This window comes from Oncorhynchus clarkii, chromosome 9 (genome assembly GCF_045791955.1).
Source record: "Oncorhynchus clarkii lewisi isolate Uvic-CL-2024 chromosome 9, UVic_Ocla_1.0, whole genome shotgun sequence".
Classification (NCBI taxonomy): domain Eukaryota; kingdom Metazoa; phylum Chordata; class Actinopteri; order Salmoniformes; family Salmonidae; genus Oncorhynchus; species Oncorhynchus clarkii.
The window spans coordinates 8,244,963-8,259,218 of NC_092155.1; the positions used below are offsets into that span (position 1 = coordinate 8,244,963).

The window sequence follows — 14,256 nt, forward strand, 5'->3', positions numbered from 1 at the left end:
CAGCATGCCAATTGATGGCTCCCTCAAAACTTGAGTCGTGGCATTGTCTTGTGTGACAAAACGGCACATTTTAGAGTGGCCTTTTATTGAACCCAGCACAAGGTCCACCCGTGTAATGATTATGCTGTTTAATCAGCTTCTTGATATGCCACACCTGTCAGGTGGATGGATTATCTTGGCAAAGGAGAAAGGCTCACTAACAGGGGATGTAAACACATTTGTGCACAACATTTGAGAGAATGCCTTTTATTCGTATGGAAAATGTCTGGGATCTTTTATTTCAGCTCATGAAACATGGGACCAACACTTTACATGTTGCGTTCATATTTTTGTTCAGTGTAGCGTTGGAAATTATTACATGTCAATTGTTTATTTTGACCATAGCTCACACACTGTATAGCCCAAAACGACTGGTAAGGCATCCCGGATTCTAGATTTGCCTTCAGTGACGGGAGAGGTTTATTGGAAATAGGTCAACCAGAGGTCTGTTTAAATGTGTTTTTCGGGGTACTGGGATGTCGCCGTCAGCAACGAGAGATCTATGTGCAGTATAGGTCTCCCAGAGAGAAGAGCACTAACTAGGGAATAGGGTGCATCCATCCTTCTATAGAGCCTCCTACAGCATCCTACAGCATCCTACAGTGTCCTTCAGTATCCTACAGCATCCTACAGCATCCTACAGTATCCTACAGCATCCTACAGTATCCTACAGTATCCTACAGCATCCTACAGCATCCTACACTATTCTACAGCATCCTACAGCATCCTACGGTATCTTACAGTATCCTACAGCATCTTACAGTATCCTACAGTATTCTACAGCATCCTACAGTATCCTACAGCATCCTACGGTATCCTACGGTATCCTACACTATTCTACAGCATCCTACAGTATCCTACAGTATCCTACAGTATCCTACAGCATCCTACAGTATCCTACAGCCTCCCACGATTTCCTACAGTATTCTACGGCATCCTACGGTATCCTACAGTATCCTACATCATCCTACGGTATCCTACAGTATCCTACGGTATCCTACATCATCCTACAGTATCCTACAGCCTCCCACGATATCCTACAGTATCCTACAGCATCCTACGGTATCCTACAGTATCCTACATCATCCTACGGTATCCTACAGTATCCTACAGTGTCCTACAGTATCCTACGGTATACTACGGTATACTACAGTATACTACAGTATCCTACGGTATCCTACGGTATCCTAAACTATTCTACAGTATCCTACGGTATCCTACAGTATCCTACGGTATACTACGGTATACTACAGTATACTACAGTATCCTACATCATCCTACGGTTTCCTACGGTATCCTACGGTATCCTACGGTATACTACAGTATACTACAGTATCCTACGGTATCCTACGGTATCCTACAGTATACTACGGTATCCTACGGTATCCTACGGTATCCTACGGTACACTACAGTATCCTACAGTATACTACGGTATCCTACGGTATCCTACACTATTCTACGGTATCCTACGGTATACTACGGTATCCTACGGTATCCTACACTATCCTACGGTATCCTACGGTATCCTACAGTATCCTACACTATTCTACGGTATCCTACGGTATCCTACAGTATCCTACGGTATCCTACAGTATCCTACGGTATCCTACAGTATCCTACGGTATCCTACAGTATCCTACGGTATCCTACAGTATCCTACGGTATCCTACGGTATCCTACGGTATCCTACAGTATCCTACGGTATCCTACAGTATCCTACGGTACACTACAGTATCCTACGGTATCCTACAGTATCCTACGGTATCCTACAGTATCCTACGGTATCCTACGGTATCCTACAGTATCCTACGGTATCCTACGGTATCCTACGGTATCCTACGGTATCCTACAGTATCCTACAGTATCCTACGGTATCCTACGGTATCCTACGGTATCCTACGGTATCCTACAGTATCCTACGGTATCCTACGGTATCCTACGGTATCCTACAGTATCCTACGGTATCCTACAGTATCCTACAGTATCCTACAGTATCCTACAGTATCCTACGGTATCCTACGGTATCCTACGGTATCCTACAGTATCCTAGCATAGATATCTGGAAAACAAACATTCCAATGTGCAGTCAACGGCCTTCCGCTTAAGACTACTCTCTCCACCCCCCCCTCTCTGTCTTTCTCTCTCTCACTCCACTCTCTCTCACTCCACTCTCACTCACTCTCTGTCTTTCTCTCTCCACCCCCCCCCTCTCTGTCTCTCTCTCTCACTCCACTCTCACTCACTCTCTGTCTTTCTCTCTCTCACTCCACTCTCACTCACTCTCTGTCTTTCTCTCTCTCACTCCACTCACTCTCTGTCTTTCTCTCACTCCACTCACTCTCTGTCTTTCTCTCTCTCACTCCAAGCCTCTCTCCACCCCCCCCTCTCTGTCTTTCTCTCTCTCTCTCTCACTCCAAGCCTCTCTCCACCCCCCCTCTCTCTGTCTTTCTCTCTCTCTCTCTCACTCCAAGCCTCTCTCCACCCCCCCTCTCTCTGTCTTTCTCTCTCTCTCTCTCTCACTCCAAGCCTCTCTCCAGCCCTTTTTTTCTCCCTCCCTCTTCTCCTCTTCCTACATCCCTATCTCTCTCCACCCCCCCGCTCTCTCTGTCTTTCTCGCTCTCACTCAGCCTCGTCTTTCTCTCTCTCTCACTCAGCCTCGCCTCTCTCTCTCGTCTCTCTGTCTTTCTCTCTCTCTCTCTGCCTCTCTCTCTCTGTCTCTCTCTCTCTCACTCCAAGCCTCTCTCCATCCCTTTCTTTCTCCCTCCCTCTTCTCCTCTTCCTACATCCCTCCCCCCACCCCCCCCCCCCTCTCTCTCATACCAATATCTTCCCTTTCTCTCAGTTGATTTACATCTCTTTCTTGTCCTGTACTACAATATCCCCTCCTTTCCACTGTCTCTCAGACAACCATTATTTTCTGTCAGTTTACTATTGTGTCCATCACGTCATCTCCACCGTGGCAGCTCTCCTCTCCGTGTACGATCAACACCGGGAAGAAAAACGCATCGTGGTAAGACGGAGGCCTATCCCTCACCCCCTCATCCACCTCTCCTCCGCCCTCCTGCTCTTCTTCCTCATCCCTCTCTCCCTCCTCCTCCTCTTCCTCCTCTCTCTCTCCTTCCAACACTCCTCTACTTTCCTCATCATCCTGACCCTGCCGGGACCCTAACCCCAGAAACCCTCCCCCTCCTACTCCGTCTTCCCCTCGTCCTCCTCCTAGTCCTCCCCCCACACTACGAGAGTGAAATAGATTTGCTGGTCTCGGCCGTGTCCCCAGAGAAAACCCACTACGACTCAACACTAACCTGCCCCCTCCCCCACCCGGACCCCCACCCCCTACGCCATTCGCCCTCATCCCAACCACAGTGCCGTTCAGCAGGGCTTGATTCCCCGTCGGGGCCCTTAGCCTGGATGGCAGGCTGGAGCTTGACGTGGTACTCCGACACCGGGGGCAGCTCTGGAGGAGGTAAGCCGTGGAGAAGGCCACTGGGCGTGTCATGCTGGCTGGAAAGCCCCCCTGAATGGAGCCCGGCGCTCCAGGTGTGGAGGAAGTGGTGTTAGTTCCTCCTGTTCCACTGACTCCTCCATTACTCTCTCTCTCCAAGTCCATGAGAAGAGCTTCGGAATACGAAGGAACCATTTGTTGATTACAGCGAATATGCCACTCCAGCTCCGTCATGTCCACCGTGTTCACCCGCGATATCGCTCTGTAGCTCGACCCGCCGTTGGCGCTCCTCTCTCCTCCCGCCGTTCCTCCGTTCTCCGTCGCTCCGTCCTCACGGAGCGTCTCCTCTCCGAACAGTTTCTCCACGTGGTAGTGTACGTGGGCCGTGCAGTACTCCGACACGACCCGGATGGGCCAGGAGAAGAGGAACGCTGAGGCCAGCCAGAAGACCCGGTGTCGGGAATACCACGGTTGCCGGGTCGGGTCTGGGAACGCCAGAATATGCTCCTTGAAATCCACGTTCTTTAGATGCATCCCTTCCCGGGCTTCCATGTAATCGTCCAGACCCTCGTTGTCTCCGAAGAAGCGTGCTCGCTGGGTGAGGTATGCAGCCTCCGCACGGGCACTGGCAAAACTGAAACAGAGGAACAATTGATTAATTGATTGATGAATTCACTGATTCGATTTATATAGCGTTTTTACAGTGGCTCAAAGCAGGCTAAGGTGGTAAGAACTTCACAATTTTTTTTTTTTTTTAATTTTCAACAATACTTTTTTTTAACTGAACTTACTAGAATTCCAAATGTGTGTGGTGTGTGTATGGTGTGTGTATGGTCTGTGTGTGATGTGTGTGGTGTGTGTGGTGTGTGTGTGGTGTGTGTGGTGTGTGTATGGTGTGTGTGGTGTGTGTGTGGTGTGTGTGGTGTGTGTATGGTGTGTGTGGTGTGTGTATGGTGTGTGTATGGTGTGTGTATGGTGTGTATGGTGTGTGTATGGTGTGTGTATGATGTGTGTGGTGTGTGTATGGTGTGTGTATGGATGGTGTGTGTGGTGTGTGTATGGTGTGTATGGTGTGTGTGTGGTGTGTGTGTGGTGTGTGTATGGTGTGTGTGTGGTGTGTGTATGGTGTGTGTGGTGTGTGTATGGTGTGTGGTGTGGTGTGTGGTGTGGTGTGTGTATGGTGTGTGTATGGTGTGTGTATGGTGTGTATGGTGTGTGTATGGTGTGTGTATGATGTGTGTGGTGTGTGTATGGTGTGTGTATGGATGGTGTGTGTGGTGTGTGTATGGTGTGTATGGTGTGTGTGTGGTGTGTGTATGGTGTGTGTGTGGTGTGTGTATGGTGTGTGTGGTGTGTGTATGGTGTGTGTGGTGTGTGTATGGTGTGTGTATGGTGTGTGTATGGTGTGTGTGTGTGGTGTGTGTGGTGTGTGAGTGTGGTGTGTGTATGGTGTGTGTATGGTGTGTATGGTGTGTGTATGGTGTGTGTATGATGTGTGTGGTGTGTGTATGGTGTGTGTATGGATGGTGTGTGTGGTGTGTGTATGGTGTGTATGGTGTGTGTGTGGTGTGTGTATGGTGTGTGTATGGTGTGTGTATGGTGTGTGTGTGGTGTGTATATGGTGTGTGTATGGTGTGTGTGTGTATGGTGTGTGTATGGTGTGTGTGGTGTGTGTGTGGTGTGTGTGGTGTGTGTATGGTGTGTGTGTGTGGTGTGTGTATGGTGTGTGTGTGTGGTGTGTGTGGTGTGTGTGGTGTGTGTGTGTGGTGTGTGTATGGTGTGTGTATGGTGTGTGTATGGTGTGTGTATGATGTGTGTGGTGTGTGTATGGTGTGTGTATGGATGGTGTGTGTGGTGTGTGTATGGTGTGTATGGTGTGTGTGTGGTGTGTGTATGGTGTGTGTGTGGTGTGTGTATGGTGTGTGTGGTGTGTGTATGGTGTGTGTGTGGTGTGTATATGGTGTGTGTATGGTGTGTGTGTGTATGGTGTGTGTGGTGTGTGTGTGGTGTGTGTATGGTGTGTGTGGTGTGTGTGTGGTGTGTGTGTGTGGTGTGTGTGTGTGGTGTGTGTGTGGTGTGTGTATGGTGTGTGTGTGTGGTGTGTGTGGTGTGTGTATGGTGTGTGTGTGGTGTGTGTATGGTGTGTGTATGGTGTGTGTGGTGTATGCATGTGTGTGTGGTGTGTGTATGGTGTGTGTGGTGTGTGTATGGTGTGTGTGGTGTGTGTATGGTGTGTGTATGGTGTGTGTATGGTGTGTATGGTGTGTGTGTGGTGTATGCATGTGCGTGTGTGTGGTGTGTGTGTGGTGTGTATGGTGTGTGTGTGTGTGGTGTGTGTATGGTGTGTGTGGTGTGTGTATGGTGTCTGTATGGTGTGTGTGTGTGGTGTGTGTGTGTGTGGTGTGTGTATGGTGTGTATGGTGTGTGTATGGTGTGTGTGTGGTGTGTATGGTGTGTGTGTGGTGTGTGTATGGTGTGTATGGTGTGTGTATGGTGTGTGTATGGTGTGTGTGTGGTGTGTGTATGGTGTGTATGGTGTGTGTATGGTGTGTGTGTGGTGTGTGTGGTGTGTATGGTGTGTGTGTGGTGTGTGTATGGTGTGTGTGGTGTGTGTATGGTGTGTGTGGTGTGTGTGTGGTGTGTATGGTGTGTATGGTGTGTATGGTGTGTGTGGTGTGTGTGGTGTGTATGGTGTGTATGGTGTGTGTGGTGTGTGTGTGGTGTGTATGGTGTGTATGGTGTGTGTGTGGTGTGTGTATGGTGTGTGTGGTGTGTGTATGGTGTGTGTGGTGTGTATGGTGTGTATGGTGTGTATGGTGTGTGTGGTGTGTATGGTGTGTATATGGTGTGTATGGTGTGTGTATGGTGTGTATGGTGTGTATGGTGTGTGTATGGTGTGTGTATGGTGTGTATGGTGTGTGTATGGTGTGTGTATGGTGTGTGTATGGTGTGTGTGGTGTGTGTGTGGTGTGTGTGTGGTGTGTATGGTGTGTATGGTGTGCATGGTGTATGTGTGTATGGTGTGTATGGTGTGTGTATGGTGTGTGTATGGTGTGTATGGTGTGTGTGGTGTGTATGGTGTGTGTATGGTGTGTGTGGTGTATGGTGTGTATGGTGTATATGGTGTGTGTGGTGTGTATGGTGTGTATATGGTGTGTATGGTGTGTATGGTGTGTATGGTGTGTGTGTGTGTGGTGTGTATGGTGTGTGTATGGTGTGTGTGGTGTGTGTGTGGTGTATGGTGTGGTGTATGGTGTGTGTATGGTGTGTGTGTGGTGTGTATGGTGTGTATGGTGTGTATGGTGTGTATGGTGTGTGTGTGGTGTGTATGGTGTGTATGGTGTGTATGGTGTGTGTGTGTTAACCTGAAACACTTGGTGAAACGGAGCCTGACAGCCGGGTGCTCCTGAAGTCCCTGGAGCTTCTTGGAGACGTCTTTAACCCCGTGGCGACCGTAGTCAAACTCAGAGCTGGAGGCGTGGGTGTTAACCCTCTCATGGTACACCTGTGAACAAGGGGAATTTAAAAAAATTAAATTAAAGTTTATTGTTTTATGGTAACACTGTCCTATTTTAAGAGTAACAATAAAGACATTTCTTTTCATAAATAAGGAATTTTCTACTTAGTGGCAATGTGTAATTTTTTTGGGCCGACCGGACCAAATTCACATAGAAATGTGCGTTATGGATCAATCATTCTCATAGAAAACAAGTCTAAGAAGCGGTAGATCTGTTCTTTGTGTGCTATTTCTATGCTTCCAGAGCTTTGAGTTTCATTTTCTGCCTTTTTTACTTTCGGTTTTGCTTTAAACAGCTGAAAGAGAAATGTTTTTGGTTCTTCTCCCGAGTGGCGCAGTCGTCTAAGACACTGCATCTCAGTGCAAGAGGTGTCTCAGTCACTACAGTACCTGGTTCGAATCCAGGCTGAATCACATCCGGCTGTGATTGGGAGTCTCATAGGGCGGCGCACAAGCGTCGTAACCCTACTGGGGTAGGCCGTCATTGTATGGGACAGGAACATCCCTGCCGGCCAAACCCTCCACTAACCCGGACGACACTGGGCCAATTGCATGCCGCCCCATGGGTCTCCCGGTCGCAGCCAGCTATGACAGGTTTTCAAGTGGTACAGCTAGCACTGTGATGCAGTGCCTTATACCACTGCACCTCTCAGAGGCTCTGGAAAATATATTTCACAGTGGTTCAGATGGTACAATGATTCTCTACACTGTACTCGCTTGTTTCGTCACATAAACTGAAATTAGGCGAACTATTGAGAGTTTTAGCAACCGGGAAATGATTGATTTCTGCATAGTGCAACTTAAACATTTGAAGCTGAAATCGCAACTGAATAAAGGGGCAATATCGCCAGAGCATTTTGCCCTGGACTTAACTTTTAGGGCCCTACCTCAAGTCTCCAGGTGTTCCTCTCCTTCTTTCTTCATGCTCACCTGTGTGGTGGTATAAGCGTCTCCGTTGCGATACCTGGTCACCTGTCTGGTCCGTCTGACGTAGTGGTAACTGATGGCCTTCCACCAGATACAGGGAGTGGCCTGCTGGAGCCTTGTGACACGCTCATACACCTGGGGACACACACACACACACACACACACAATATATATCAAAGTCTACCCAACTCACTCCATTAAACATCCATTGTTCTCTTCACCAAAGTCAATCAAATTCCCCCAAAAATAACGTCAGGTGGGATGACGTCAGATGGGATGACGTCAGGTGGGATGACGTCAGGTGGGATGACGTCAGGTGGGATGACGTCAGATGGGATGACGTCAGATGGGATGACGTCAGATGGGATGACGTCAGATGGGATGACGTCAGATGGGATGACGTCAGATGGGAGGATAACGACAGATGGGAGGATAACGACAGATGGGAGGATAACGACAGATGGGAGGATAACGACAGATGGGAGGATAACGACAGACAGGAGGATAACGACAGATAGGAGGATAACGACAGGAGGACAACAACAGATAGAAGGATAACGACAGATAGGAGGATAACGACAGGAGGACAACAACAGGAGGACAACAACAGATAGAAGGATAACGACAGATAGGAGGATAACGACAGATAGGAGGATAACAACAGACAGGAGGATAACGACAGACAGGAGGATAACGACAGACAAGAGGATAACGACAGGAGGATAACGACAGATAGGATAACGACAGATAGGAGGATAACGACAGATAGGAGAATAACGACAGATAGGAGGATAACGACAGATAGGAGGATAACGACAGATAGGAGGGTAACGACAGATAGGAGGATAATGACAGGAGGATAACAACAGATAGGAGGGTAACGACAGATAGGAGGATAACGACAGGAGGACAACAACAGATAGAAGGATAACGACAGATAGGAGGATAACGACAGGAGGACAACAACAGGAGGACAACAACAGATAGGAGGATAACGACAGATAGGAGGATAACAACAGACAGGAGGATAACGACAGACAGGAGGATAACGACAGACAGGAGGATAACGACAGGAGGATAACGACAGATAGGATAACGACAGATAGGAGGATAACGACAGATAGGAGAATAACGACAGATAGGAGGATAACGACAGATAGGAGGATAACGACAGATAGGAGGGTAACGACAGATAGGAGGATAATGACAGGAGGATAACAACAGATAGGAGGGTAACGACAGATAGGAGGATAACGACAGATGGGAGGATAACGACAGATAGGAGGATAACGACAGATAGGAGGATAACGACAGATAGGAGGATAATGACAGATAGGAGGGTAACGACAGATAGGAGGATAACGACAGATAGGAGGATAACGACAGATAGGAGGATAACGACAGATAGGAGGATAATGACAGATAGGAGGATAATGACAGATAGGAGGATAACGCCAGATAGGAGGATAACGACAGAGACTCACAATAAGAGTCCCAACCAAAACAAAAGTCAGTAGCATACCTCTGCCGTCTCTGCGTGAGCCAAAATGGCGGTCTTGGAGTAACAGTGCCAGCATTCCACCAGATACACCACATACAGCATAGCTAGGAAGGCTAGAGGGATATACACATACCCACTGGAACATGGGCTGTTAGAGGAGGGAGAGGAGGGGGGAGGGAGAGAGAGAGAGAGAGAGTGAGAGAGGAGGGGGAGGGCGGGTGGGAGGGAGAGAGAGAAGAGGGGAGAGAGAGAGAGAGAAGAGGGGGGAGGGAGAGAGAGAGGGGAGGGGAGGGAGTGAGAGAGAGAGGAGGGGGAGGGAGAGAGAGAGAAGAGGGGGGAGGGAGAGCGAGAGAGAGGAGGGGAGAGAGAGAAGATGGGGGAGGGAGAGAGAAGATGGGAGAGGGAGAGAGAGAGAGAGAGAGGAGGGGAGAGGGAGAGAGAGGAGGGGAGGGAGAAAGAGAGAGAGGAGGGGGGAGGGAGAGAGAGAGGAGGGGGAGGGAGAGAGAGAGAGGGAGAAAGAGGAGGGGGGAGGGAGAGAGTGAGAGGAGGTGGGAGGGAGAGAGAGAGAGAGGAGAGAGAGATTGAGAAAGAGAGAGGGGAGGGGGGAGAGGGAGGGAGGGAGAGAGAGAAGAGGGGGGAGGGGGAGGGAGAGGGAGAGAGAGGAGGGGGGAGAGCGAGAGAGAGAGGAGGGGGAGGGAGAGAGAGAAGAGGGGGGAGGGGGAGGGAGAGGGAGAGAGAGGAGGGGGGAGAGAGAGAGAGGAGGGGGAGGGAGGGATAAAGAGAGAGGAGGGGGAGGGAGAAAGACGAGGAGGGGAGGGGGAGGGAGAAAGAGAGAGAGAGAGGAGGGGGAGGGAGGGAGAAAGAGAGAGGAGGGGGAGGGAGAAAGAGGAGGAGGGGAGGGGGAGGGAAAGGAGGGGGTAGAGAGAGAAGAGAAAGGGGTAGGGGGTAGAGAGAAGAGAAAGGAGGGGGAGGGAGAGAGTGAGAGGGGGGGAGGGCGGAGAAAGGAAGAGAAGAGAGAGAAAGGTCATGTTCATACAAACATAGTCAAACTTTATTTAAACACTTAGGGATGTACACTTAGGGATGTGTTAGGGATGTACAGATGGCCACTGGAACACGGGCTGGCTGGAGATAAACCCAATCACACTGTGCATTTAACTTTATTTAAAGTGCATTACAATTTATTTAAAGTTCATTTAACTTTATTTAAAGTTCATTTAACTTTATTTAAAGTTAATTTAACTTTATTTAAAGTGTATGTAAAATGCCATCAACATTTTCTGACAGCAGTAGAAAGAACAATAAAAGCTATCAAACAAACGAGAAGAATAGATTAACATAGAAAACCCACAAGGTAAAGTATCTTCAGCTGTATAAAAGTATTTTTAGGGTAGTGGGAGAGGTTTAAGGCCAACGTGACACACACACTAACTAACCTGTCATGTTGGAGGTGCAGCTGAGGTAAGTCAGGGAAGGTGGTGGCGGATGGAGCCGAGACAACACCATACTCCCCGGAGCCCAGAGCTGGGACACGGCAGACGACACACCAGCCCAGCGTGGTGAAACACCCGTACATGAGGAGAGTGAGGAGGAGGCACTTCCAGTAAGACTCACGACACAGAGAGGCAGCCAGGGACTGCTGCAGGGGACGCTGCTATTAGGACAGACAGACAGACAGACAGACAGACAGACAGACAAACAGGACAGACAGACAAACAGAGGACAGACAGACAGACAGACAGACAGACAGACAGACAGACAGACAGAAACAGAGGACAGACAGACAGAAACAGAGGACAGACAGACAGACAGAAACAGAGGACAGACAGACAGACAGACAGACAGACAGACAGACAGACAGACAGACAGACAGACAGACGAGGAAGGGAGGGAGAAGAGAGAGAGAGTTCATATTGAGGAAAGTTATGACCAGGCACTGTTGCTATTGGATGGAGAGAGGAAAGAAGAAGGCGGGACAGAGAAGCTGTAATACACAACGATAATGGTGTAATACACAACGATAATGGTGTAAAACACAATGACAATGGTGTAATACACACCGATAATGGTGTAATACACAACGACAATGGTATAATACACAACGAGAATGGTGTAATACACAACGATAATGGTGCAATACACAATGACAATGGTGTAATACACAACGATAATGGTGTAATACATAAGAATGGGCAATACACAACGTTAATTCTGTAATACACAACGATAATGGTGTAATACACAACGTTAATTCTGTAATACACAACGATAATGCTGTGATACAACAACGATAATGTTGCGACACACAACAGTAAGGGTGCAATATACAACGATAATGCTGTAATACACCAGTGGTTCCCAAACTTTTTATAGTCCTGTACCCCTTCAAACATTCAACCTCCAGCTGTACCCCCTCTAGCACCAGGGTCAGCGCACTCGCAAATGTTGTTGTTTTTTCATTGTAAGCCTGCCACACACACACTATACAATACATTTATTAAACATAAGAATCAGTGTCCGTTTTTGTCATAACCTCATGGGAAGTGGCAAAGAGCTTTTATAGGACCAGGGCATAAATAATAAAAATAATAATAATCAATAATTTTGCTCTTTATTTAACCATCTTACATAGAAAACTTTATTTTTTTCATCAAAAGTTGTGAATAACTCACCACAGGTTAATGAGAAGGGTGTGCTTGAAAGGATGCACATAACTCTGCAATGTTGGGTTGTATTGGAGAGTCTCAGTCTTAAATCATTTTCCACACAGTCTGTGCCTGTATTTAGTTTTCATGCTAGTGAGGGCTGAGAATCCACTCTCACATGGTTGCAAAGGGCATCAGTGTCTTAACAGCGTGATTTGCCAAGGCAGGATACTCTGAGCGCAGCCCTATACAGAAATCTGACAGTGGTTTCTGATTAAATTCAATTTTCACAGAACCGCTTGTTGCAATTTCGATGAGGCTCTCTTGTTTAGATATTGGTAAGTGGACTGGAGGCAGGGCATGAAAGGGATAACGAATCCAGTTGTTTGTGTCATCCGTTTCGGGAAAGTACCTGCGTAATTGCACACCCAACTCACTCAGGTGATTCGCTGTATCACATTTGACATTGTCTGTAAGCTTGAGTTAATTTACACACAAAAAATCATACAACGATGGAAAGACCTGTGTGTTGTCCGTGTTAATGCAGACAGAGAAGAGCTCCAACTTCTTAATCATAGCCTCAATTTTGTCCCGCACATTGAATATAGTTGTAGAGAGTCTCTGTAATCCTAGATTCAGATCATTCAGGTGATAAAAAACATCACCCAGATAGGCCAGTCGTGTGAGAAACTCATCATCATGCAAGCGGTCAGACAAGTGAAAATTATGGTCAGTAAAGAAAACTTTAAGTTCGTCTCTCAATTCAAAACAACGTGTCAATACTTTTCCCCTTGACAACCAGCACACTTCTGAATGTTGGAAAAGTGTTACATGGTCGCTGCCCATATCATGGCATAGTGCAGAAAATACACGAGAGTTCAGGGGCCTTGCTTTAAAAAAGTTAACCATTTTCAATGTAGTGTCCAAAACGTCTGTCAGGCATTCCTTTTGGCAACAAGAGCCTCTCGGTGGATGCTGCAGTGTACCCAAGAGCCTCTCGGTGGATGCTGCAGTGTACCCAAGAGCCTCTCGGTGGATGCTGCAGTGTACCCAAGAGCCTCTCGGTGGATGCTGCAGTGTACCCAAGAGCCTCTCGGTGGATGCTGCAGTGTACCCAAGAGCCTCTCGGTGGATGCTGCAGTGTACCCAAGAGCCTCTCGGTGGATGCTGCAGTGTACCCAAGAGCCTCTCGGTGGATGCTGCAGTGTACCCAAGAGCCTCTCGGTGGATGCTGCAGTGTACCCAAGAGCCTCTCGGTGGATGCTGCAGTGTACCCAAGAGCCTCTCGGTGGATGCTGCAGTGTACCCAAGAGCCTCTCGGTGGATGCTGCAGTGTACCCAAGAGCCTCTCGGTGGATGCTGCAGTGTACCCAAGAGCCTCTCGGTGGATGCTGCAGTGTACCCAAGAGCCTCTCGGTGGATGCTGCAGTGTACCCAAGAGCCTCTCGGTGGATGCTGCAGAGTACCCAAGAGCCTCTCGGTGGATGCTGCAGTGTACCCAAGAGCCTCTCGGTGGATGCTGCAGTGTACCCAAGAGCCTCTCGGTGGATGCTGCAGTGTACCCAAGAGCCTCTCGGTGGATGCTGCAGTGTACCCAAAAGCCTCTCGGTGGATGCTGCAGTGTACCCAAGTGGCGTTGGGAGCAACTGCTTGCACCACGTTACCACTCCACTATGTCTCCCTGTCATGGCTTATGCGCCATCAGTACAGATACCAACACATCCATCAGTACAGATACCAACACATCCATCAGTACAGATACCAACATATCCATCAGTACAGACACCAACACATCCATCAGTACAGACACCAACACATCCATCAGTACAGATACCAACACATCCATCAGTACAGATACCAACACATCCATCAGTACAGATACCAACACATCCATCAGTACAGATACCAACACATCCATCAGTACAGATACCAACACATCCATCAGTATAGATACCAACACATCCATCAGTACAGACACCAACACATCCATCAGTACAGATACCAACACATCCATCAGTACAGACACCAACACATCCATCAGTACAGACACCAACACATCCATCAGTACAGATACCAACACATCCATCAGTACAGATACCAACACATCCATCAGTACAGATACCAACACATCCATCAATACAGATACCAACACATCCATCAGTACAGGTACCAACACATCCA

The 14,256-nt window shown here is 48.2% G+C and overlaps 1 protein-coding gene across 1 annotated transcript in view; it reads right to left on the minus strand.

Annotated features, from left to right (window-relative positions):
* Positions 1-2,886: 2,886 nt before the first annotated feature.
* LOC139415833 (transmembrane protein 151A) overlaps positions 2,887-14,256 on the minus strand; it is a 60,538-nt gene continuing 49,168 nt past the window's right edge. Inside the window, exons 2-6 of the mRNA XM_071163962.1 lie at positions 10,867-11,084; positions 9,452-9,578; positions 7,933-8,064; positions 6,851-6,990; positions 2,887-4,119 (exon numbers count right to left, since the gene is read on the minus strand). Coding sequence (XP_071020063.1) covers positions 2,961-4,119; positions 6,851-6,990; positions 7,933-8,064; positions 9,452-9,578; positions 10,867-11,084 — 1,776 coding nt within the window. The 3' untranslated portion in view covers positions 2,887-2,960. The remainder of the gene's footprint in view (positions 4,120-6,850; positions 6,991-7,932; positions 8,065-9,451; positions 9,579-10,866; positions 11,085-14,256) is intronic.